General features: G+C 47.3%; 1 protein-coding gene across 1 annotated transcript in view; it reads right to left on the bottom strand.

Moving 5' to 3' along the window:
- Positions 1–4,171: 4,171 nt before the first annotated feature.
- The window catches only part of LOC147711973 (uncharacterized), a 57,035-nt gene continuing 35,963 nt past the window's right edge, over positions 4,172–25,243 (bottom strand). The window contains exons 2-5 of the mRNA XM_086919571.1: positions 19,136–19,282; positions 10,223–10,399; positions 8,272–9,400; positions 4,172–4,773 (exon numbers count right to left, since the gene is read on the bottom strand). Of these exons, the coding sequence (XP_086775697.1) occupies positions 4,172–4,773; positions 8,272–9,400; positions 10,223–10,399; positions 19,136–19,282 (2,055 nt within the window). The remainder of the gene's footprint in view (positions 4,774–8,271; positions 9,401–10,222; positions 10,400–19,135; positions 19,283–25,243) is intronic.

Genomic DNA, 25,243 nt, shown 5'->3' on the forward strand with positions numbered 1-25,243 from the left:
GATTTTATAATGGGATCAGAGGGTGTAGATATATATTAAGAATGGGGCTTATTGCCGATCCCTGTGGCACCCCGTATCGTACCACAGACTTAGCGGAGGCAAACGGGGTCATAGTTACCACCTGATGTCTCTCTGACAGGTACGATTGCAGCCACTTCAGGGCTCGGCCTTTCACACTCATTTGCTCCAGCCTACCCAGCAAAACCTCATGGTTCACTGTGTCGAATGCGGCCGACATATCTAGTAACACTAGGATAGATGAATTATCATTGTCGGCACGCATTTGCAGATTATCCAGTATGGTGGCCAAGGCTGTTTCCGTCCCATGTCCTGGGCGAAAACCGAACTGATCCCTGTCCAGCAGGTTGTTCTCTTCAAGGTAACCTGATAATGACTTGCTGACCACCTTTTCCAGTATTTTTATAGGATAGGGCAGAAGGGATATGGGCCTAAAGGTTGCCGGGTTTGTGGGATCCAGAGAGGGTTTCTTAAGCAGGGGGGTTACCACTGCCTGCTTCCAAGCCTCTGGTAACACTGCGTCTTCTGGAGATTGACAACAAATCTGTTGCATCCAAGGAAGTAGTTCTTGCCCATATTCCTTCTAGATCTTATGAGGGAGCGGGTCTAGAGGAGAACCAGATGAGACGCTTTGAGCACAGCTGTAGAACAGCTCCCTGATAAGGGGGGAAAAATGTTCCAGAGATGTTTCTGCCCTAGGTTCCTCAATCAGCATCTGGGATAACTATTAATGCTTGGATCGAAACTTCCAATAATTATGGCGATCTTATCTTCAAAGTGAGTGGCAATCTCATCGCATCATTTCTGCAATGCAACCACTTTATTGCCCAGGCAGGCAGGGCCAGAATGGTCACCTATGATGTTGAAAAGGGCTTTTGTGCTGTTTGGTGCATGTAAGATGGTTTTGGCAAAGAAAAGTGCTTTGGTCTTAGCGATAGCCTCTTTATACTGAGTCTGTGCCGCTTTCAGCACTTTCCTATCTCCTTCTGAGTGACACCTTTGCCACCTCCTCTCAGCCTGTCTACATGTAATTCGCAGACGTTTCAGCTTCTCGCTGTACCAGGGGGCTGATGGCTTCCTTTTATTCTTCATCTGTTTTATAGGGGCATATATGTTAAGCTTGTTAGTGATGTGGTTGCAGTAGGTTTGATAGTTCTTATCCACCGGGTCATCAGAAACAAAAAAAGTCTGATTTGCGTATATAGAGTCTGGTCTACTTTTTAGTAGTTTCACCCAGTCTCTTCCCCTGCGGTGGGTCACTGAGCAGTTGATGTTATTCGCTACCTTCGCTACCTTAGGCAGAGTAGTCCTAAAATGAATTAGTGAATGATCCGTCCAGCTTTGAGGCAATACACTGATCACCTCCGTCTCAATCTGATTTGCAAACAGTAAGGTCAACACATGTCCTCCTAAATGGGTAGGCTGTCGGACTAGCTGATATAGACTGAGGTTCTCACATGCTTACCTCAGGTCTCTCAGATGATTCCCTAGGGTCCCATTATCCCACAGGTTAAAATCCCCTAGGATCATCATTCTGGAATGTGTAAGGGTCAGGGCAGCGATGATATCAGCCAGATCTTGACACTGAGTATCTAGGCCAGGAGGTCTATAACAGACCATTCCAGTTAGAAGCCTTCCCCTTGTCGCTTGTAGCGAGAAGCCTAGTAGCTCAATCCCAGCAACCTCTTCAACCTGGAGTTGAACAAAATTCCATCTTTCTTTAAATATTACTTTTTTTTTTCTTTAAATATTACCCAACTCCCCCACCTCTTCCAGAGGCCCTGGGTTTGTGAAAGATCTTATAGCCGTCTGGACAAGCAAGGCCTATCTCGACCATGGAGTCATTGCTAGTCCATGTCTCTGTGAGAAATAATGCATCCAGATCTATGTCTTCTAGCATGTTTGACACCTCCTGGTAGTGTTTTATCAGGGACCTGCAGTTAATCAATCCACACTCTAATGCAATACTGACTGCCTGTGGCTGGGCTACTTGATGTTCCCCTCCGCAGCCCTCTCACTGATGTTGAGCAGTTCTTCCCTGTAGTAGTTTAGCATACCGTAGCTGGCGCAGGCAGCGTGGCTGGCGCTGAGCGCGGGCAGAGCGCAGACAGGCGCAGACGGGCTTGCCTCTGGCGCGACTGTGGCGCATCATCGGCGTGCCCGCTGCGTGCTTGCATTGCCCCTCCTAAAATAGGCCTGCAAATGTGGTCGTCCAAACGCTACAGAGCTACCCAAAATGGCGATCCCAAAGATGGCACTAAGGAGTATAGAGTTCCTACTTCCCGCTAAGTAGCGAGATGGAGTGACACATTTTTAGCGTGCGGGTAAGCTTGGTCTAACAGATTTATTAATTTCAGTAATAAAAACAAATGTCATAAGTTAAAAAATTGTGGCGAGCCCCCCTGTCCCTGATCTCTCAAGCAGCGGCGGTGCAGGCAGCTTGTTAAAAGATTTATTTTGAATGCGAAATATCAGCCGAGACAATCAGCGCGTAGAATGCAGTGTGTGTCAGAATCTAAGTTTAGCTCAAGTAAGACGCGCTTGCATTGCCCCTCCTAAAAAGGCTGGCAAATGCAGTCGTCCAAACGCTACAGCGCTACCCAAAACGGTGCTGCCCAAGATGGCACTAAGGAGTATAGAGTTCCTATTTGGGAGGGAGGGCGAGGGGTGGGAGAAAAGTAGACCAAAATTGTTTGTGTGTGTAAAAGGCCGCTTTATTAGGAAACAGGTGCACATTACAAATACAAACCTTGGCAACGCCTTACAAAACTAAACCTCACTAAATAAATAAATAACTGCAAACTCAGGCCCCCAACCCCCACCCCTAAAATATTTGGGCCCTCCCAACAATACATCAATAAACATTATAACAGCATTATAACATTACGTCATCAATAAAACATTACGTCATCAATAAAACATTTCGTCATTGATCAAACATACGTCATCATTAAAACTTTATTCGTCAAACCACAAATGAAATAACAACGGTCATGTCCTCCATAGCCATAGACCCTGCCTGACCCTGCACTCCTGCAGATACCCCCCTCCCAAAACTGAACGGTCAAACCATGACCAACATACCCCAGCACCTGTCAAAGAAATACTCGATCGAATACTCAACCAACAATCTGCCTAAAACCGTACTGATACACAAAAACACCGCACAGCACCTGTTCCTAGCGACAAATACAATTACAAGAAAAAACCCCTGCACACCGGTAACCCACAAAACAGCCTTTTGAAAGAAAAATGTGACAAAAACCCAAAAATGGGGAAAAAACGGGGGAGCGAGGGGAAGAAAAAGCTAATGAAAAAACGGGAGGGAGGGTGGGACAAAAAAGCTAAAAGCCCTCCTAGCCACCAGGTCACCAAACCTAAAATGGTGGCGGGTAGGCGGGAATGGGCAATTTATACTTGGGCTGGCTGGTCCTACTAGACCAGCCCAAAACTAGAACGTTCTGGCAACTTCTGGAAAGAACCCCTCGCAGCCCTCCCAAACCGCCCGGGGGAGGAGACCTCCCGGCGGTCGGCTCCCTCCCCCAAGCCCCCCTTGGGAGGGAGGGCGAGGGGTGGGAGAAAAGTAGACCAAAATTGTTTGTGTGTGTAAAAGGCCGCTTTATTAGGAAACAGGTGCACATTACAAATACAAACCTTGGCAACGCCTTACAAAACTAAACCTCACTAAATAAATAAATAACTGCAAACTCAGGCCCCCAACCCCCACCCCTAAAATATTTGGGCCCTCCCAACAATACATCAATAAACATTATAACAGCATTATAACATTACGTCATCAATAAAACATTACGTCATCAATAAAACATTTCGTCATTGATCAAACATACATCATCATTAAAACTTTATTCGTCAAACCACAAATGAAATAACAACGGTCATGTCCTCCATAGCCATAGACCCCGCCTGACCCTGCACTCCTGCAGATACACCCCTCCCAAAACTGAACGGTCAAACCATGACCAACATACCCCAGCACCTGTCAAAGAAATACTCGATCGAATACTCAACCAACAATCTGCCTAAAACCGTACTGATACACAAAAACACAGCCACCCAGAAAGGTAGGCGGGGGAGACACTCCACGCCTCCCTTTCTGCCCCCCAACACGCGAAGCGAAAAAGAAATGAGAAAATCAACGCTGCATAGCCAATGCCCGCGCTAACACCTCGCGAAGCTCCAACAAGTAAAGATCCATGCCCACACGGGACAAATGAACCCCATCATCCCTAAAAAACTCAACTGACTCAAACTTAATGTCCCTGTGTGAGATCCTGCTGAAACCAAGGCTCCTACAGCAACGAGACACCTCTGAATTCACTTTCTTCCTGGCCCGGTCAACAGCCCTGGCGTTCACAGCTCCTCTCCATATCCTGCGCGGTATCAACTCCGTCCAAAAAACATGACACCCAGCCCAAAGATCCTTGATGAGGCCTAAATCTCGTTTCATAGCTCGCAGCAAAACCACACTTTTTGTAGCACAGAGATCATTTTCTCCCAAATGAATAACTAAAATATCCGGGCATAAACCGCCCACCATGTTGTTGTTCAAACAAGGGATTAACTCTCTCCAGAGCATCCCACCTTTACCCTTCCAAATAACATTAAACATTCGATCATTAAAACCAAGTAGTTCTCCAAAGTAACTTCGTGCTGCCTGGACTCTGGCCCACTTCACGAAGGAATGCCCCACTATCCAGACCGTTACCACCGAGGAGCGAGGCCCAGCAACAGATCCTGAAAAAGAAAAGAAAATTAGAAATCATGTGAAGGAGGACGACGCATGCGCCTCCTCTGCCGAGCTCCTCACATAACGCTGGAAACAATTGGAAGACCAACGCCCCAATCGCATAATATCCCTCTCAGTCCAACCTCTGTTAAAGGCCTCAGTGGCTGCACCTATTCGAAAAGAGTGAGTCCCATAGAGATTGCTATCAAGACCAATGTGCTGCAGAGCTTTGCGCAAAACCATTCGTAACTGATAAGTTGTTACAGGGGTGCCATTGATATGTTGGAAAACAAGAACCTCATCACCACCCCCGCATAATGAACGCCAGCGCCGCGCCAGCAGTAAAGGGCAAGTAAGCTTTGGAGCACGCGCCTGTAACCACACACCTTTTCCCTTACCCGTCTGATCAGTTTTGGAGCTGGCCAACCAGACATGCACTCCCTCATCATAACAAAAAACGTCTTTCCAATACAATCCACACTTATATTTCGACCCCAACAACTCCGAGACCCTGAAAGCTCCAAAAAACATGAACGCCATGAGCATAGAGAACACACTTGCCTCAAAATCATCCGAACAAACCAAAGGCAGAACTGTGATTAGTCTGGCAAGAACTTGCCAAGATAGGGGAGCCCTGGATCTACCAACGTGCCCTTGCTCCCTGGCCCAACCCTCAAGCATCCTCCTGCCAATTTCCCCCGCTGACGGAGTATAACCCCACAACAACTTCCCCATGAAAGCAATCCCCGCTAGTTTCCCAGCAATGGTTACTTTGGTTAGACCCTTATCCATGAGGTCCAATATAAAATTGACCACATCGTCCGACCGACGCGACAGATCCTCCCTTCTGACAGCACCAGATTCCAGGAATTCCCTCCAGGCCAGGGAATATGCAGAACGCGTAGACACAGACAAAGAACCTACCACCAATTGTACGACCCGACCTCGCCGACGTGCCACAGATGAATCGGCATCGGAGTCGGGGATCTGTCTGCGTTCCTCGCCAGTCCACGGAATCTCCCCCACTGTGAACGAGACAGAGCATCCGCAATGTCATTGTCCACGCCAGGAATGTGTAAGGCACGAAAATGAATGTCGTGTTTCAAACAACCCAGAACGAAAACTCTCATAAGTTTTAACACCTGTTCGTCCCTGGCAGACTGTCGGTTCACTATCTCTACAACAGCCATGTTATCCACACGAAACAGCACTTTCTTGTGTGCCAATTCCTCCCCCCACAGGGTCAAAGCGACCAATAAAGGGAACAATTCCAAAAAAGTGATGCTGCGACCACCATTCAACCATTCATCAGGCCAACGTTCCGCACACCATTTGCCATTCCAAAAGAGCCCAAAACCATCACTGCCGGCAGCATCCGAAAACATTTGGACATCCCACTGAAAGTCAACATCTCTTACCAAGGGGACACCATTGAAAGAATTCAGGAAAAACTTCCACATTCTCAAATCCTCCTTAACACCAGCAGACAGAGGAACACGATGGTGGGGCAAGTGATGACCTGCCAAAGCCCTGCCCAGTCTTCTACAAAAAGTTCTGCCCGCTCTCACCACTCTGCAAGCAAAATTCAAATGGCCCAAAAGCACTTGAATCTCTTTCACCAGCACTTTCCTTTTTGCCAACATTACCTCCAGCAGTTCCACCATGTTGACCCTTTTGTCCTCGGGCAGGCGAGCAGACATAAGTACAGAATCTATTTCAATACCCAAAAATGAGAGGATAGTGGCAGGGCCCATTGTTTTTTCGGGAGCCAGAGGAACTCCCAGATCCTCCATGAGCCCTTGGAATGTGTCCAGAGCCTTCTGGCACTCTGCGGAGCCCGGGGATCCGACAAAGAAAAAGTCATCAAGGTAGTGTGTTACCAGTGAATGACCGGACTGATGGGAAAAATACCATTGCAGAAAAGTACTAAAACACTCAAACAGAGCACATGATATGGAGCAGCCCATCGGCAGAGCCTTGTCCACGTACCATTTACCTGCGAATTGTATACCTAAAAGGCACCAATCGTCCGGGTGGACAGGCAACAGCCGGAAAGCAGACTTGATATCACACTTGGCCATCTCAGCGGCTGCGCCCGCGGTCACAACAAGTGACATGGCCACGTCAACCGAAGAGTAAGATACTGACACTGCCCCTGGGTCAATGAAATCATTCACCGATGACCTTTCAGGCCACGACAAGTGTTGAATAAGTCTAAACTGTCCCGGCTCTTTCTTCGGGACCACTCCCACCGGTGACACAATCAAATTAAGGATCGGCCAATCCTGAAACGGGCCAGCCATCCTTCCTTCATGTACCTCTTTATTAAGTTTGTCTTGTACCACTGTGGCATGTTCCGAAGCCGATTTTAAATTGGCAGACCACCTCCTTTCCCGAGAGCCTAGGTAACCTAGCCGGAAACCAAACTGAAAACCCTCCAACAGTTTTAATTTTGCTGACTCATCTTCGTAACCGTGTAAAGCAATGCGCAGCCTCTCAAACTTAACTGGTGTACGAGCCCTTGGACCCAGCACCCTTAGCACCTCTGGATCCCCTTCCCCCTGAAAACTGTGAGGGCGTACTGGCATTACCTGAACCTGTTTGCTTACCCTGTTGGCTCCCCGATGGCTGGTTGTCCCAGCATTTGGACAACGGGTGTTTCCTTCCACAACCAGAGCATTCATGTTTAAATTTACAATACTCTCTGGTACAGGAGCCCCTGTTAAATTCCCAACAGAACCCAGACCCTGATTGCATGGTTGTAGTTGCCCCCACCCCTCCCCGGGTGGGCTTCCCCTGAAAGGGCCGGTAAACTAATGGGAAACCACTGGCCGTAAAAATGGTTTTCCCCCCTGACGCTGACCCCATTGTATGTTGCCATAAATCCAAATCAAGCTCCCCCCACTTAGCCTCGGGATCCCAAGCCACCCTGGCCCTAAATTCCTCATCATATTGAGACCAGGCAAAACCACCCCCGGTGATCTGCGCCTTGCGAATGACGTCCATGTATTTAAAAAGGGACACGCTGCGCTCAGGGAACTTCTCACAATATACACTAGCATAAATCAGAAACACAGCTGTCCAGTTTTCAATATTCAAAGGCACTTTAGGGCGTTTAGCCAGCTCAAACTCCTCCTCCTTAGACCCTTCCTTAGACCGGACTTCCCGGTGCAGTAGCTTAAGGAGTTCTACATACTCACCATTCCAAATACGTTCCTTGGTACTTAACATCAAATGAGCACCTAAAGGTTTCGTAACCCCCATGTAAGGCAACTTTTTGATTTTTAACTCCTTACTGGCCACTGGCTCTTTAACATTGCTGGAAGCACCAGCCATAACACCACTTTCCACTTTATTAATTAATTCTACCACATCATCGGTACCAACTGCAGTGTCTCTTACGTATCGTCCTTTGACCAGACGGCCATCACCAATAACCACATCGGTTTCACCACCTGTACCCACAGACACCATAATAGGTTTGGCCTGTGTGGCTGATTGCTCACCTGGCAACAGAGAGACCACTCTCGATGGCTCCGCCCGTGGCGCCGAGGTCAATGCATCCGGTCGGCGAGGCGCCCTACCCGATGGGCCGTGCTCTCTTCTCCCTTGCACTTGACTCTGGACCACTGGAGCCTGTAAAACACTACGGGAAGCATGAGAGGGCACCCCCCCTTCAGGATCCCGCACTTCACCTTCTTCAGGACTCTCTTCATCGTAGTCCAACACCACTGAATCAACACTGGTATGCAACAAATCACCACGGGTCTTACCCAACCCGGTATCAACAACTGTGCATTTTAATGATTTTGAAACTCCAGGAGGGGGAGCAGACTGTACACGCCTGTACCTCCCTGCGCGTTGACTCTGCAGCTCCATAGCCGCCGGTAAGGCCTGCCACCTATACCTGCTACTCGTTGGGGTCAGCGGGGTCACGCCAGACCCTCGTGTGCTGGCCGCGGCGGGATCCCTCGGAGGAACAGAGAGGGCCGCGCTAGGCACTCTCCTCACTTCCCCTTGGCGAAATGGGACTGGACCGCGCCCTGCCAAGTCTGGAACTCCGCGCCTAACCTCTTCCTGCAAAGAAAAAGTTTGGACTGGTGTGCTAGGATTCCTACCATCCACAATCCAACCAGACACATTCCCCCTCCAATTTGAACCAACATCCATTCTCCGACCCCGCTCCAAAGAACGACCACGTACATCCGACCTTAACTGCACCTCCCGCACCGGGGATCCACCTACAACCTCCTCATCTCCACTGTGATCCAAATTATCACATGCCAATGCCGTAGAAGAAGATTGCCGATAGGCCCTCGCTAGTGACTCCTGGCCTGAAACCTCCGTCTGGAAACTACGCTGCGCAAGCCCCGCTGCGCCAAAATGCTCCCACCCCGGGGAACCACACATAAAATAAGGACCCCCCCCAGAAGCCCCAGACAAGCGAGGAGCTGTACTCCTGGGCCCTTGCGCTGGCCCGCCGCTCACCTGGCCGAAGCCCTTATCCGGACCCAACAACGTGCCCTGGAAGCCTACACCCCCCGCACTCAATGCCCCGGGAGCATGGAACCTTCCCGAACCCATAACTGAAGCGCCAAATGCCGCAGAACCCAAACCAAAAGCTGGCTGACGAACCTGCAAACCAGCGTGAAAAGATCCACCATCATCATGGCCCAGAGAAACACCACCACTAAAACTCCCCGAGCGCGGATCTTCAAAAGCCGTATTCGCGCCACAAAACGAACCTCCTTCGCCCATTTGGGCCCATTCGCCCTCGCCTCTAGAGCCACCTCCCACAGATACAACTTCACCCGCCGACGAGCCCGGCGTCGAAAACAGTAACGGGCTCCCTACATTACCCCCAACATCACCCACACCCGCAACAGCATCCCGACCAACAACCTCCTGACCACCCATCGGAAGGAAACCAGAAGACAAACCAGCCCGAGGCCTGACCACATTACCATCACGACCCTCCCCTGATTGAACCTCGTAAGAAAGCTGTCTTGAAGGGGTTAACAACATCCGCTGAGCAGCCTCAGGTACAAACTGAGTTTCTTCAACGACCAACATGGCGTCATGGGCACCATGATCCACCTGTTCCCGCTCCGTATCTTACAACACAAATTGAACCGATCCCCTAAGCCCACCGTGCACAGGGGCCCCGTCCGAAGACTGCCCCCGCCGCTCAACCAGCGGGTCCGAAGCAGAGCGTTTCTTGCTTCCGCCCCGACCACCCCTACCCCTCTTCCCTGACACCTGCACCTGACTTACCATAACCGGAAATCCCCCCGCCCCAGAAACAACTCCCAACTGAGGAGCCGGAGCTAGGGAAGACTCACCCCCCCCCACACTCAAAGCCCCTTGAGTTTCTGGCGCCTCCGCTGTACCGGGCTCCCCTCGAACCATCCTTTGAGAGGCCGGCTTCCTAGACCGGGAACGGCCCCTCTCGCTTACCTGACTCGAGCGTCTCTTCTTCGGCGACGAACATGCCATCACCGCGGCCACCACACCAGCTGAAGCCTGGCGTTGGGGCCTAGCCTGCCCACCTCCTGCGAGCAAATCCAAACGGCCGGCATCCGCCAACAGACGCATCGCCTCAATGACTCGTGCATCTTCCATTATATCTAAGCTCTAAGCAATAAGCACAACCACTAAAGACCGAAAAAGAGTCTCACAGCCACACAAGACACTCTCTCACAAAAAAGCTAAAAGCCCTCCTAGCCACCAGGTCACCAAACCTAAAATGGTGGCGGGTAGGCGGGAATGGGCAATTTATACTTGGGCTGGCTGGTCCTACTAGACCAGCCCAAAACTAGAACGTTCTGGCAACTTCTGGAAAGAACCCCTCGCAGCCCTCCCAAACCGCCCGGGGGAGGAGACCTCCCGGCGGTCGGCTCCCTCCCCCAAGCCCCCCTTCCCGCCACGTAGCGAGATGGAGTGACACATTTTTAACGTGCGGGTAAGCCTGGTCTAACAGATTTATTAATTTCAGCAATAAAAACAAATTTCATAAGTTAAAAAATTGCGGCGAGCCCCCCCCCCCCCCTCCCCCCTGTACCTGATCTCTCGGGCAGCGGCGGTGCAGGCAGCTTGTTAAAAGATTTATTTTGAATGCGAAATATCATCCGAGTCAATCAGCGCGTAGCATGCAGTGTCAGAATCTAAGTTTAGCTCAAGAGGGGTGTCTGGATGGGTCTTTCTTAGTAGAGGGGTGTCTGGATGGGTCTTTCTTTGTAGAGGGGTGTCTGGATGGGTCTTTCTTTGTAGAGGGGTGTCTGGATGGGTCTTTCTTTGAAGAGGGATGTCTGGATGGGTCTTTCTTTGTAGAGTCTGGCTGAGGAACTTTCATACTGGTGGTTATAGGGTCTCCTTTCCTGTCGATGCTCTGTACTCTCTGGTCAGCAGTGCAGCCAAGCTTACCCTAAAGTTCACCTGCACCCACATGGGGCTGCTCCGCATCAGTGATTTTGTGACTGGGTCTTGCTGACACCAGGAGTTACTGTGACTAAATGTGATGCTACATATGCACACAGGTGTAGATTTACGAGCATTTCTTGCACCCAGAAAGTTTGTTTTTAGGTCTCGTGCCTAGCGTTGCACAGCTAGTGATTCATGTGGGCCGCGTTTCACTAATGAAAGCGGAGAAGTGTCCTTTTAAGCATACGTTTAACATGTTCATGTGAATGGAGAAAAGTGTGGTGGAGCTGCAGAATTCATAGCTGTCAGGCGACACCAGGTCATGAGTGTGACTCTCAGCCAGCCCTGGTTTTTGAGCCCACAGCTCTATGCATGCTGGGACTTGTAGATTCACATTGCCGATTAAAGATAGGGCCTAACACGAGTTAATGAAAAATGAGGGGGGGGACACTGTGTTGCACTCCGGATAAGACCAATTCTGTCAGCAAGTGGCTAATTCCTTGACGAGTTTATTGTATAAAAGTTAAACGGTGAACGTATGCTCATATGTGTCCCACCGCTGTATTCTTCAATCTGCCCTTAACTGTAACTGACTTTCCATTCCATAGTCTAGTATAACGGAATTATGCGGCAAGACAGCACAGAATTATGCAGCAGTTTTGGCTAAATTATGGGGAAAGAAAAGGCCAAATATGCAGCATAATGCAGCACATTTTTTAATAGTATTTTTTCGTTACTTTGACAGTTTTAAACACGGTGATACTGTCTGAGCAAATATCTCACCCCAACTCAACAACCAAATGCATAAATAAGCAACAGAAAAATGACTAGTTAACCTTTACAAAGGCCCTTCCAACACGAGGCGAGCACATAGCGCCACGTTCCTATCGTTTGAGCAAGATATATATATATTTTTAATTATTTTTATTGAGAGTTCATAAAGACAAGATCAGCATTACAAAATACATTTGTAAAAAGCTTTAGTACATTACATGGCATATGAATATGAATAAATAATGGACGATCAGGTGTCCACGACATGATTATAAAGTGCAAAGAATAATTATAAAGTGCAAAAAGTGCATAAAAGTGCAAAAGGTGCATAAAAGTGCATATAGGCAGACTGGTGATTATGAAGGTATCTTTTACAATTCAAACACACTCCAAAACTTTTCATATTTTTTGAACGCCCCTGATCTAAGCGCATATTTTCTTTCCCTGCCTTTGATTCGTAATAATTTAGCCTTCCATGCCTGAAAGGTCGGTACTTGGTTTGTTTTCCAGGACTGCAGTATAAGTGATTTAGCTATTAGAGAAGCTATGAAAAGAACTTTGTCATATTGAGTGTTGGTCGCTGAACAGCCTAGAACAGGGACTAGGGGCCCGATGTAGGTAAACGGGATTTTCCGATTTCAAAATACCGAGGCGGGCCGAATCGGTATTCTGAAATCGGAAAACGAGATGTAGGAAAAAAATACCGAATGAAAACCGATTCGGTCGGCATCGGTAATGAGATTCGGTACGTTCCGATTCAGCTCGGTCCGAATCGGAAATTACCGAATCGGCCAACAACGAATCGGAAAACACCGAATCGGCTACCACCGAATCGGATATTTCCGATTCGGCGAATACCGATTCGGTAAAAGCCGATTCGGTAAAAACCGAATCGGCAATCATAGACCCATGGCGAAAAAGCCCATAGGAATGCATTGCATGAACCGATTCGGCTTTTACCGAATCGGATAATACCGAATCGGATTTTACCGATTCGGATTTTACCGAATCGGTAAAAGCCGACTCGGCAATAGGCGATTCAGCCAATGAGGTGGCTCCCCCTCCCCCACCCAAACAGGGAGTGGCAACCCTGGCAGGTGCAGCCAATTAAGAAGTTTCTAGAAGTTTCTGGAAAGCCTGCCTGAGCCCAACACACAGTTAGCAGCAGTGGGAGAAGGAGGTTGCAGACTGAGCAGGAGCTGGAGAAAATGGCAGATCAGGCAGGAAGCCAGAAGTCCTCCCAAAAGAGGAAGCCCAAATTCACCACCACAGAACTTCAGGTGCTGGTTGAGGAGGTGGTGAGGGTGCACCGCCAGCTCTTTGGCAAGCTGTCCCTCAACGTGCCAGACAGCACCAAGAGGAGATTGTGGGCCGACATCGCCCAGAAGGTCAATGCTGCTGGAGTCACCCCCAGGTCCATTGAGGAACTTAAGAAAAGGTTTTATGACCTCCGCAGCCTCACGAAGAGGAAGCTGGCCGACCTCCAAAGGCAGGCTGGACACACCGGAGGAGGCAAGAACCCGGCGCCACCCCTCACCGAGCTGGAGGAAATTGTCTCCAGCACCATCGAGAGGGAGAGCATCGTAGGGATCGGGACCCTGGACAGCACTGCGATGGCCACAGCTACAGGTAAGAAGCATGCGCATCATGACACACCCTACCAGACACCTCCCCATTAGACACAATGCATAGGCAAACACCAGCACTGTACTGTCACCAACATACAAGAGACAAGCATCATGGTACATGTAGTCAGCAGAAGTTAGCCAAATATGTCAGTGCAGAATCACAAGACAGGAAACAGTGTGACACGGTGTAAGGAGATGCAAGGACATGTGGAATGCCATAATTGTACTGACTGTAATACATCGGCACTCAGTTTACAAATGCTTCTTTGTACCTAGGGGCACCATCAGCCGGCACCACTGTGGCAGCAGAGGGAGCTTCAACATCAAATACTGCAGTGGCAGGGCCGAGCACCAGCCAGCCTGGCCAGGAGGAGGAGGATGAGGATGAGGAAGGAGACACCCCAGGGCTTGGAATGGAGGGAGTCCTGGTGATTGATTACCAAGCAGTGCACTCCCCAGTACTGGCCAGCACACCCCCCTTGCAATTTTCACCTGAAAACTCCCCTACAAGGCAGACCATTCCGCCGACAACAGCACCTGCCACAACCGTGGCCTTGCCACCCGTCCTACCTGTCCTGGGAGCAGGGGCTCCGGGACCGGCCAGCACCACACCCCCACCAGTGGCACCCCTGCCCACTCAGCAGGCCGGAGGCAGCAGTGCCAGACGCCGTGCCACCACCACCACCACCACCACTGCTGCACCAGCACGGGAGGGCAGTGTGTTCCTGGGCCTGGAGGGCCAGATGGTCAAAATCCAGCGCCAACAGGCCAGATCCACCATGGCCTGCCAACGCCAGCTCCTGCAGCACAACCTGCAGATGGGGGAGTTGGTGAAGGGCTTCCAGGCTGTTGTGGACAGCAACAAGGAGGTGGCAGCAGGGTTGGGCAGGCTGACCACTGCCATCACCCACTCCTCTGCCAGGCAGGAGGAGCATGAGGTTGCGCGCAGGAGGGATGCCCGGGTGCTCAACCGGGCCATGGCCCGCCTTGCAGCGGCGACCGCGCAGCTGTGCCATCGAAGCTCAAATCAGGAGTCGGTGCTCAGTCAGCATACGGCTGAGCTGACCAGGGGGATGGCCAGGATCACCACGGCCATGGAGGCCATGTTAATATCAAACGCCGCCTCCAATCCTGCCCTGGACCTGGGTGATGCTGGAGACAGCAGCAGCCGCAGCAGCCCGGCCAGCGCTGCATCAGAGCCAAGGAGGAGCACCAGGCGATCCGCTGATGCTGCAGGCCATTCGGAGGGGGCCGAGGGACACCCCAGTGGGTCTGGAAAGCGGGCCAAAAAATAGGCTGGCAAGGGGGGATGTGCAAACCAGTGCCCTGGACTTTATTTGTTTTTACAGACTCCATTTTTTGATGCACTTCAGTGATGTAACTGTGGTGCATCACTATTAAAAATTTTATTTTCCAAGCAACATTTAGCTGTCTTTGCATCTGTACTCAGTCAGAAATAGTTCTCAGTGATCTCCTCACGTCTGTATCTGCCATCACATGGCGTACACACCCCAGCTGGCTGTGTCAGTGGCACAGCTTCGTCGTCGTCATAGTCCTCGTAGTCAGACAACTCCACCTCAGTGCCCTTCTTGACCGCAAGGTTGTGTAACATTGCACATACAGCTATGATCTTGCAGCAGGTGATGGGGGTATACTGCCTTGCACCTCCACTCTTGTGCAGGCATCTGAATCTACTTTTCCAGATGCCAAAGGTCCGTTCAACAACATTCCTGGTGCGTATGTGGGCCCGGTTATACCTCCTTTGGCTGGGTGTGGAGGGGTTGAGGTAGGGGGTGAGTATGAATGAGCGGAGGGCATATGCACTGTCGCCTGGAAGAGAAAGGGGTCACATTAGACACATGCATACATGTATTACACCTACCTACTATGTGTTATGGGGGTCTGATGATGTGGCTCACCTAGGAGGTATCCTTCTCCAAAATCGCCTGCCATCAGCCGTGCATATATGCCGCTCTGTTGGAATATATAGGAGTCATGGGTACTCCCTGGAAATTTTGCTACCAGGTCTGTGATGGTGCACTTGGCATTGCAGATCACCTGCACGTTGATGGTGTGTGTCGATTTCCGATTGCGGTATATGTATTCGGTGTCCGCTGGTGGGCAAATCGGAATATGCGTGCCATCTATGCAACCGATGATTTGGGGAAAGTGCGCCATCTGGTAGAAGTCTGCTTTGGTTTGTAGCAGTTCTGCGTGGGTTGCAGGGAATGAGATGTATTGGTCCATCCTGTCTATCATGGCGTCAAGGAATATGTGGAAGAACCTTGACAGGCTGCTCTGGCTCACCCCTCCTGCTGCTGCTACTCCACTTTGATAGCTGCCAGACGCTACCAGGTGTAGGCTGCATAGCACCTGGACGTGCGCAGGGATGGCGTGTGCCCTTGGGGTGTGGTGGTCCAAGTATGGCTTAAGGTCCCTGATGAGCTCAAGTATGGTGTCAGAGTCCAGCCTGTATCTCTGTAGGATCTCAGCCTCAGTGAGCATGAACAGGGTTATCCTCTGTCTGTAGACCTGTTCATTTCTTAGCCATTCCCTCTGTCCTTCCTGCTGTAGCCGTAGCCGCCTCGCAATGACATAGAAAGCTGCCATCCTGCAAGTTGCAATGCATTTTGGGACTGTTTATATGGGTTGGAGTTGGTTACCACCTGATTGCAATCCATGGTAAATACCGAGTGAATTCTACCGATTTTGAGCCGATTTCGGTGTTTCTGTGCCTCCCTACATCTCCCCAACTGTCGGAATCGGGGAATTTCCCGATCGGTGAATCATACGAATCGGCATGATTTCCGATTCGGCTCATGTCCGAATCGGTATTTTTTCCGAATCGGTATTTTTTCCGATTCGGTACATGGACCGAATCGGTGATTTTCCGATTCGGTGTCACTAACGAATCGGTAGTAGGACCGAATCGGCGATTTTCCGATTCGGTGTCACTAACGAATCGGTAGTAGGACCGAATCGGTAATTTTCCGATTCGGTGTCACTAACGAATCGGTAGTAGGACCGAATCGGTGATTTTCCGATTCGGTGTCACTAACGAATCGGTACATGGACCGATTCGGTCTTTGTAACCGAATCGGTGTTTTTCCGATTCGTTACATATCCGATTTTCGGTATGTACGTATCGGATTCTTTCCCATTCGGTACTCATTCCGAATCGGTTTTCTGTCCGATTCGTTCTGTTTTTGGTTCCCTACATCGCGATGGCTGTTTACCGATCGGTAAGGGCCAAAAATCGGTATTTTCGGCCGATACCGATCGGTAATGCCCTACCTACATCGGGCCCTAGATCATTGAATATTATAGGAGCTTTAAGCTCAAAGGAGAGGTATTTTACAATTTCATTCCAGAGTGGTTGAATTTTAGGACATTCCCAGACAATGATTTTTTTTTTAACTGATGCTTATGCAGCCGATTATGGATTATGTGGCAAACGCGGCAAACCCTTAATAATGCGAAAAAATCCTTGGCCGTAGAATCTCATAATTCCAGTGGCCCTGAGCATAGATGAAACATTCTGATACATGCCAACATTTTGAAAATTATGAGAGAGTTCAAAAAAAAATTACGGGCAATTGAAGTCCTCCACTGGTTTACATTTAAGAGGAGATTTGAGGTAAGAGACACAAAATACATCCTCAGGAGTCTCTCGCCAGAATCGAGTCGGTTGGCATTTCTCCATTCTACTCTCAATGCGTGCGCCGCGTGGCCGGCCACACGCACGCGCTCACTTACATCACCACACACAACATTAAAGATTCCTTCTTTCGTCTGTGAAGAGCACAACATGCACAGCACATATCCGCACATGCGCTGAAGAGCTGTACGGCTTGCATGTTAACTTGCTATTCTGGAATAATGTGCTATTTGTGATACTTTGCTGCTTATCGTCTGCTCAGCTGCTCTTCAGTGCTTTATTTGTGACGGTGCGTGCAGGTGGTCCTCAATTTTCTGGACTGTGACTTGTGTATCCTCATCAGACTTGGTCCGAGAGCAAGAGAGGAAGAGAAAGCTAAGAAAACTGTGAAAAATAGAGAAAGACAAGGTGAATATGAACCAGCAAGAGTGGGATAGACCGGAAGTGTAGGGTGGCGGAAGAAAGAAGAGGTGGAATCAAGACCAGGCAGCCCTGGGGTGAAAGTAAGAAAAGCTTTGGGCCTCTGCACTGCTCACATGTTCCCTGCTTTCATGATGATGGTTTGCATGGCTCTGTCAACAGTCATAACTTTTATCTTGTGTTGAGTTTAAACAGTGCTAGGTATGTTGAGCGGGAGCATTGGCATAATAATGTTCCTTCAGTGGTCTGTGTGCTGTTCACTAACCCTCCCCCAACTTTGGAGATAAGAGGTGGGAACGGGTCGGGCTTGTTTTTCATTGAACCTCGGATGTTGAACATACAGAAAAGCTGTTGGTTTTGATTTTTAATTGTGCCCCTCTTGCTGCACTTACGCATTTTATAATCACTGTAAATTGCGGGTGTTAATGTTCACCAATTTAATGGTACTCATTTTATCGACCTCGGGAGGATGGAAAGGTGACTAGACCTCTTCGACAGTCTGTCTACCTGCAAAGGGGTCTGCCTTAATCAAGCGTCTCCATTAGGGCGAAGGGAGCAGCTAGGGTCACAGCAAAACATGAGCAGTTAAGAGCTGGGGAGGTTAGGGCATGTCAAAGTATTAATAATTGTCTACAGCACGCTCTAGGCTCTCCATTACCTTAGCAGTAACCGATATTCAGTTCTGGATAAAATGTGGTGTCTACATATCCTGATAAACTGATCCTTATAAAGGGTGCAGCATGAGTTTTTTTTGTTTCTGCCGTTTTTTTCCATTGTAAACATGTTCCCTGCTTTTGTGATGGTGGTTTGCACGGCTCTGTCGACAGTCATGACTTTAAAGATACAAGTTTTTTTTTACCTCAAAATTAAAAGACCTGATCGTTTGCATCGCCGAGCCTCCAAAGAAAAGACCTAAACATATAAAACATTTATGCAGTTTTGTAAAAGTCTCGTTTTTCAAACTGAATACAACCTGCCTGGCTGGAAAGTTTGCAATCAGGTGAGTTGTAATGGAACACTGAGCTTGGTATGTCACAACAATGGCAAAATAAGCTGAAGAAGAATTTGCAATGCGATATGTCTCGCATTTACGAGAGTTTAATCTATTGGTATTGTAAATGTTTTAAAAAACAACACGTAAATAAAAGGCATTGCCATTTACAATGCCAATAGCTTAAACTCTCGTTTTTTCTTCTTTTATGCACCCCAGCTCCCAAGGTACAACGCAGACCACAGCATGTATACATAAAAATGTATGTAAAAGGATAAAATAATACCATGTGATGTTTATGAATCTAAAGCCATAGACTTCTTCTACCAGTGGCATCTTAAGAATTGCAATTCTCCTATTAACATGACCAGAGTATCTGGATTTCATTAAAGACACGGAGGCTGACATTATGCATTATCCTTTAATGCAACTCACAAGCAGCCGTACTACATCACAAAGGATAAAGTTCTAGAGTTTACATAACACAGGATAAAGGATGTAACCAGGAAACGTTCAGCAAATGGCGAGATCCAACTTGAACTTGCAAATGGAGAAGAACTCAGAAGGGAAGGAGCAAAGCGATGAGCCTTATAAGGAGACAGGATCAGACCATTAAACGGAATTACCTGTAAAGGAGACAAAACAGGTTAAGGAACCATTTTAAGGAAAAAAGGTACAAGAGAAAAAACAAGCCGAGAGAGAAAATTCACATGCGGCATTGATGATGACAATACATTTCTCAACAATTGATGTTGATCCAGCGCCCCTATAGACAATCTGTCTCAACAACACTACCCAACACCATGATACTCACCATTAATCATAAACTCTCACAAGGCCCATAAGTAACCGAGACATATATTGGGCAACTGAATCATGTGACCTAATTAACCAGAACTGTTCACAAACTATTTACACATTATTTACAACTGCAGTTTGTCATCATCATAATCATGAAAATATAAAGGAACATTTAATTAAGTCACTTAGGTAAATGGATCAACTGATGGTAACTAGACTAAGAATAAACAAGACCAGCTTGTCATTTCAAAATCTATTTTATTAATTTTATTATCAGACAAAGAGCATTTTAAGAATATGAAATCTTTTTTATTAGCAATTTTGAAAGCATAATTTAATCAAATAAAGGCATATTAGACTGACACTTTAAACAGATCAGCCTGCAAAGAATTAAAGCAGTAAAGGTCTCATCCCCTAAATTCTGTTTCCCTAACTAAACTTATTTAAACCTAAAAGGAAAAGTCATTAAATCAGCTATCCTTACGTGTGTGTCAAAAGTCCGACAGCACTTCACGCTCTTCAGGAATCAGGAACAAGCCATCCGACCTCCTCTCATGAGGTCAGGTTTTATACCTTTTCTCTATCTAAAACTTACTAATTCACACTAAAAGAATACTTTTCCTCCGTCATTCAGCATTTCTATTGGCTGACAGCCGTCAGTCCATATGAGATCATAACCTTTTCAATCCAAAGTTGTGCCTTTCTAAAACATCTTTGTCCTTTATCCACAGGCGACATTAGTTTCAGAGAATTTTGCAATATCTTATTAAATAACAGTTCGCTGCTTCCTCAGCTTGGCTGATCTGCCGCTTCCTGTCCTTGAAGTTATTCAACCCAGAGCACATCTTGCACAGTTCCATTTATTTATTTTTCTGATGAACGTCATTGTGGCAAAACTTTTCCACTTTCTTAGCTGTGCTCGGCTCATCACGACAGGATTCCAAAAACCCTTTTAAAAAGCTAGGCCTCAGGCCTCTTTCTTGAAGGCTAGTATTCAAAGAAACACAAAACATTAAATTCAAATCAAATTTATTTATTATGTTTTGGCTCTCAAAGAGGGCCACATAAACATATACAATACTCAGCAACACAAACACAGAAAATACAAGAGTTTAAAAAAACACAAGATTCGATCCGCAATAGCTATACCACAGACAATCAATCTAACAAGGCCGGCCAGACAAAGTTTCTCCAGTGATATTAATAAATAGCTAAAAATCCTTTAAAAAAGTTAAAAATATAAGAACAAAACATTTCGTTCGGAGGGCAATAAAGTGCATGAAGAAAATCCTTTAAAGTGACAATGCCAAGGCGGAGACAGATTACTTTTAGCCATCGATTGCGCAAATTACGTAACATAGGACAAATCAATAATACATGCATACAGTCCTGGTTGTTCAGTTTACATAAATTGCACAAAGCAGAAGTGCCATACCATTTGGATAGCAGTAGATTAAGTGGAATTAAATCATAGCGTAATAAAAACCAAAACCTACGTATCCCATGTGGTAGATTCCATAGGGCATAGGGTTGTGGCTGTTTCAACCTATAGGAGGAGATGAGAGGTTCCACGTTCCTTTTATCACCAACTGATTTTTTATCGGAAAGGAAACAAAACTCCCACGAGGCCTCCTTAAGGACATGTTTTAACTGCGTGGGGGAGTAGGAGAAAAGAACACTTTCATCAAGTTTAAGTATCTTCACAGCCCTTCTAAAGTTGCTTACGAGTTTAGAGAACTCCTTAAAATTGCCCAATAGTTCGTTTTTGAGGAGAACTCGCAGGGTGCCAACTCCCGCTCTAGCCAAACTGGCCACCCATCTTATTAGGGCGCATTGACCCTGAACCCAGGAACTCCTGAGTCCAAAGTCCAGCCTACAGGCGGCCAGTGGGCAAGCATTGTTAAGAGTCGAGAGGGATCTTAAGAGTTTCCCCTCAATCTTATGGCAGAAGTCCCAGTTTTTCACCTCTATTAATTCAATACCATACAAGATAGTTGCGGGGATTTTTGCTCTAAAAACTTCTAGAAGACTAGAAAAATGTCTTTTCCCCGTTGCCTGGTATAGGGACTTTAACCCATTGCCATGGGCGAGAGCTTTGCGGGAGCAGTGCTCTATATGGAGTTTCTCACTCATATTGGCCAAAAATATTTTTCCCAAAAAGGTATAGGAAGTTACGACCTCCAATCTATGCCCTCCAATAGCCCAACCATAATTTGTCGAGCGGCACTTCTTCTTACCAGCTATACACATCACTTTGCTTTTAGTAATATTAATCTTCATGAAATGCTCACCAGCGAAGGCCTGGAGAGCCTGTAGCCGATTTGCAAGACCAGTTGGAGTCAAGTCAAGAATCAGAACATCGTCGGCATACATCAGGCAGGATATTGGAGTCCCTCCTATCATCGGTGCAATCCCCTCACTGGCAGACACGGCAGCAGGGAGGTCAGCCGTATATAAGGAGAACAAAAGGGGTGCCAATAAGCAGCCTTGTTTAAGGCCATTCCGAGATGGTATTTTGGCCGAGAGCCCCCTTTCGCCCCCCATTAAGACCCTGCACCAGGTCTCAGTGTGCAGAGCCCGGACCAGTTCCAACAGGGGAGTAGGGGCACCCAGCGTCGCCAATTTTCTCCACAGCGTTCCACGATCTACTTTATCGAACGCTGTGGAGAAATCAATGAAGGCGGCGTATACCACTCCTCCTCTCACCTGGACATATTTATCTGTGATCACCTGAAGGGCAGTCATGTTGTCTAGCGTGCCATGCTCCCTTCGGAAACCAGTCTGTTCAAACGGCAGAATATTGCCGTCCTCGACCCAATCAGAAAGAGCACTAAGGAGACATTTCGCAAAGACCTTTCCGATGGAGTCGAGGAGAGCAATTAGGCGGTAATTACTAGGGCTATCCCTTGTACCCTTTTTAAAGATAGGGACCAAAATACTTCCTCTCCAGGAAGCAGGAACAAATTTGGAGAGGTGGCACGCCTTAAACAAGGGGTACAAAATTTTACTCCAACATAAGGGATCTTGTTTAAGGACCGTCATCGGAAGCTCATCCGGTCCCATGGCCCCAGAGGGTCGCATATTTTTTATAGCCGTCTCGATTTCGTTCTCAGAGGGATGGAAAACCAGGTCTTCAGGGGCAACATACATAAAATTATCAACCCCTGTGGTCCCGTTCCCTGCATAGAGCTCTCGGATATGAGAGGACCATACCTCTTCTGGTATAGGAATGGGAATAGGGGAATGGCGTGTACCACATCCCTTCCCAATTATTGCCCAAAAGTCTTTAATGTTACCATGTGCAGCAGATTCCCTCAGTTTAATCCATACTTCATCCTCCCTATCCTTTTTAATTTTTTGCTTAAGTCTGCTTCTCTTTCTTTTTAACCTGGCGATTTCTTTCCCACGTTCCAGGACCCTTTCAACATACTGTTCGCGAATTAGTTTATTTAATTCCCTATTCAAAGTACGCAATGTATTGGGAACTACCTCTCCTTTCCTAGGGGGAACAGTTTTTTTTGCGTACAATAAAATCTTTCGCATAAATTCTTCAAAATAGACTAATTCGCTACCATTCCACTCGTTTATTACCATAAGGGTATCGGCCAATAGGTCCTGCACCCCATTAATGGCGGCACAGTTCCAGAAGCACCTTCCAGAAGAGGCATGGAAGGTAGCCTCATTGCCATTAAGCGACCAAGACGCCGTATTTAAAGAATTTAAAGACACTGTTAAAAACAGTATACTATGATCGCTGAGTGACGTAGGTATAATCTTTAGGTCCAGAATGTGGGGAAACAGGCCATAGTCTGCAATAGCATAGTCCAAAATTGACGACCCAAAGGGGGATTTGTGAGTATAATTAGCGGGGACGTCAGATGGAAATCTTCCATTTAAGATAATACCACCCCCAATCGCTAGTTCTTTTAACAAAATCTTCCCTCTTTTATTTGTCATCAGGTTCTCCGGAAAAAGCGTCTGGGGAATAAAATGTACCTCTTCCTTAACTTTGTTCCTGAAGAGTTTCAGACTAGCATTTGAAATTTTGCAATTCAGATCACCTACAAGCAAAATTACAGGGGAGGATGGGGAATTTTTTATCTGTTCCATACATTGGAGAACCCGCTGCAAACTATCATTAAAACACTCCTCAGGGGGTATATACACATTAACAATTACCATGAGATATTGTTTACCATTATGGAACAGATTTTTTAGAGTTATTGTGTGGAAAAGTCTACTGGGATCAATATAATGGGAGAATCTCCATTGCAATTTATTTGACAATAAGCAGGCAATCCCCCCCCTGGCATGCCCTTTCTTTGAGGGCGCAGCTGGTACTTCCAGGACGTAAAAATCTTTTGGTGGAGTTAGCATATCAATGCACCATGTTTCCTGAATGCATAATATATCAGCACCCAGGGTAGATAAAAAAGCAAGTTTCTCTGGGCTGCTGTGGAATCCAGCCGCATTCCAGGAGATTATATTTAATACGGTGTTAAAGATGGTGAAACAATTTGGGGTTATCCTTTGTTTTTGTTGATAATGCACTATGGAGCCAATTCCACCGGTTATTATCATCTATGAGTGAGGAGTTCTCAATTAGTGGAAGTGGCTTCACATGCGAAACTGAGCGTTTTCCCCTAGAAACCCAAATTTTCAGGTCTCTCAGGGGAGAGGTTACCCCGTTTTGCTCACCACCCCCAAACCCCTGATGACATAAAAGATTTGGCTTGCCTGGGTTGGAGATCGGGAGAATGTCAATACCTAAGCGCTGGAAGTTTTCGGCTTGTTCTAGTATCAAGTTTGTTATAATAGGCGAATACAATTTCACCCGTATACTCAATACCCTACTTCCACCCAACAGAGACACCAATTCTATGTCTCTAGATTGAATATGGTAGAGACTTTCAACCTCACTAAAACGTTTGAGAAGCCAAGCTCTATTTAACAAAAGGTCAGTATCAAATAAAGGTACAAAATCTAATACACGCACATCCACCGGGGCCTTAGTAATATTTACAGAACGGGCCGGAGGACAATAATTTTCCGATTCAAGTGTTACAGCAAAGGGGGGGGCCAAAGGGTTAAGAGCCCCAGATGGATAAGAAATTGGCGCTCCTAGTGTGCTCCGTGAAGGAGAGCATGGGAGAGAGCCCCCTATTTGTGGTGTAGCTTCCTGCGTAAACAGACTACGTTGTTTATTTTCCCCCTCTACAGAGGTTAAAGTAGTTAAGTTCTAGTCAATGTCCACCTTTAAGGAAGTAGAAGAGGGCTCCACATTCATTTCATCATTCTCCCTTGCCGCTGTAATATTTTGGAAAATAATCCTCCGCTGCTTTTTCTTTCTGTATTTTCGAATTGGTTTCCTCTTGTTGCCTTTGTTAATTTTTTGTTTACCATTTTTTCCCCTTTCTTCTTTTACCTCCGGTTTATCGTCCTGGGGTTCTTTTCCGCACTCAGGTACGAAGATAGGAAATAACTACTGGACCGTTTTAGGGCCAGGCAAGGCTTTATCCTCCTCCTCTATCTCCAGAACTATGTTTTTGATACAGTTGGGAGCTGCAGTAAGGGGCATATCCTTGTGAGGATCCAGAGTAGGCGATTCAATTTTCCTATCCAGTTCTCCTCTAGTATCTCTGGTTTTCCCCTCAGACAAGCAATGCTCAGACTTGGGGGGAGAGGCCTTCCTCATATCCGGCGATTTCTGCAGCAATGTCTTTAAAATTTGAGTGACTGATTCAAGGATACAGTCCGAGCTGCCTACAAATTTCCCTAGAAGCAGT

Source organism: Lissotriton vulgaris, chromosome 5 (assembly GCF_964263255.1).
Source record: "Lissotriton vulgaris chromosome 5, aLisVul1.2, whole genome shotgun sequence".
Taxonomy (NCBI): Eukaryota; Metazoa; Chordata; class Amphibia; order Caudata; family Salamandridae; genus Lissotriton; species Lissotriton vulgaris.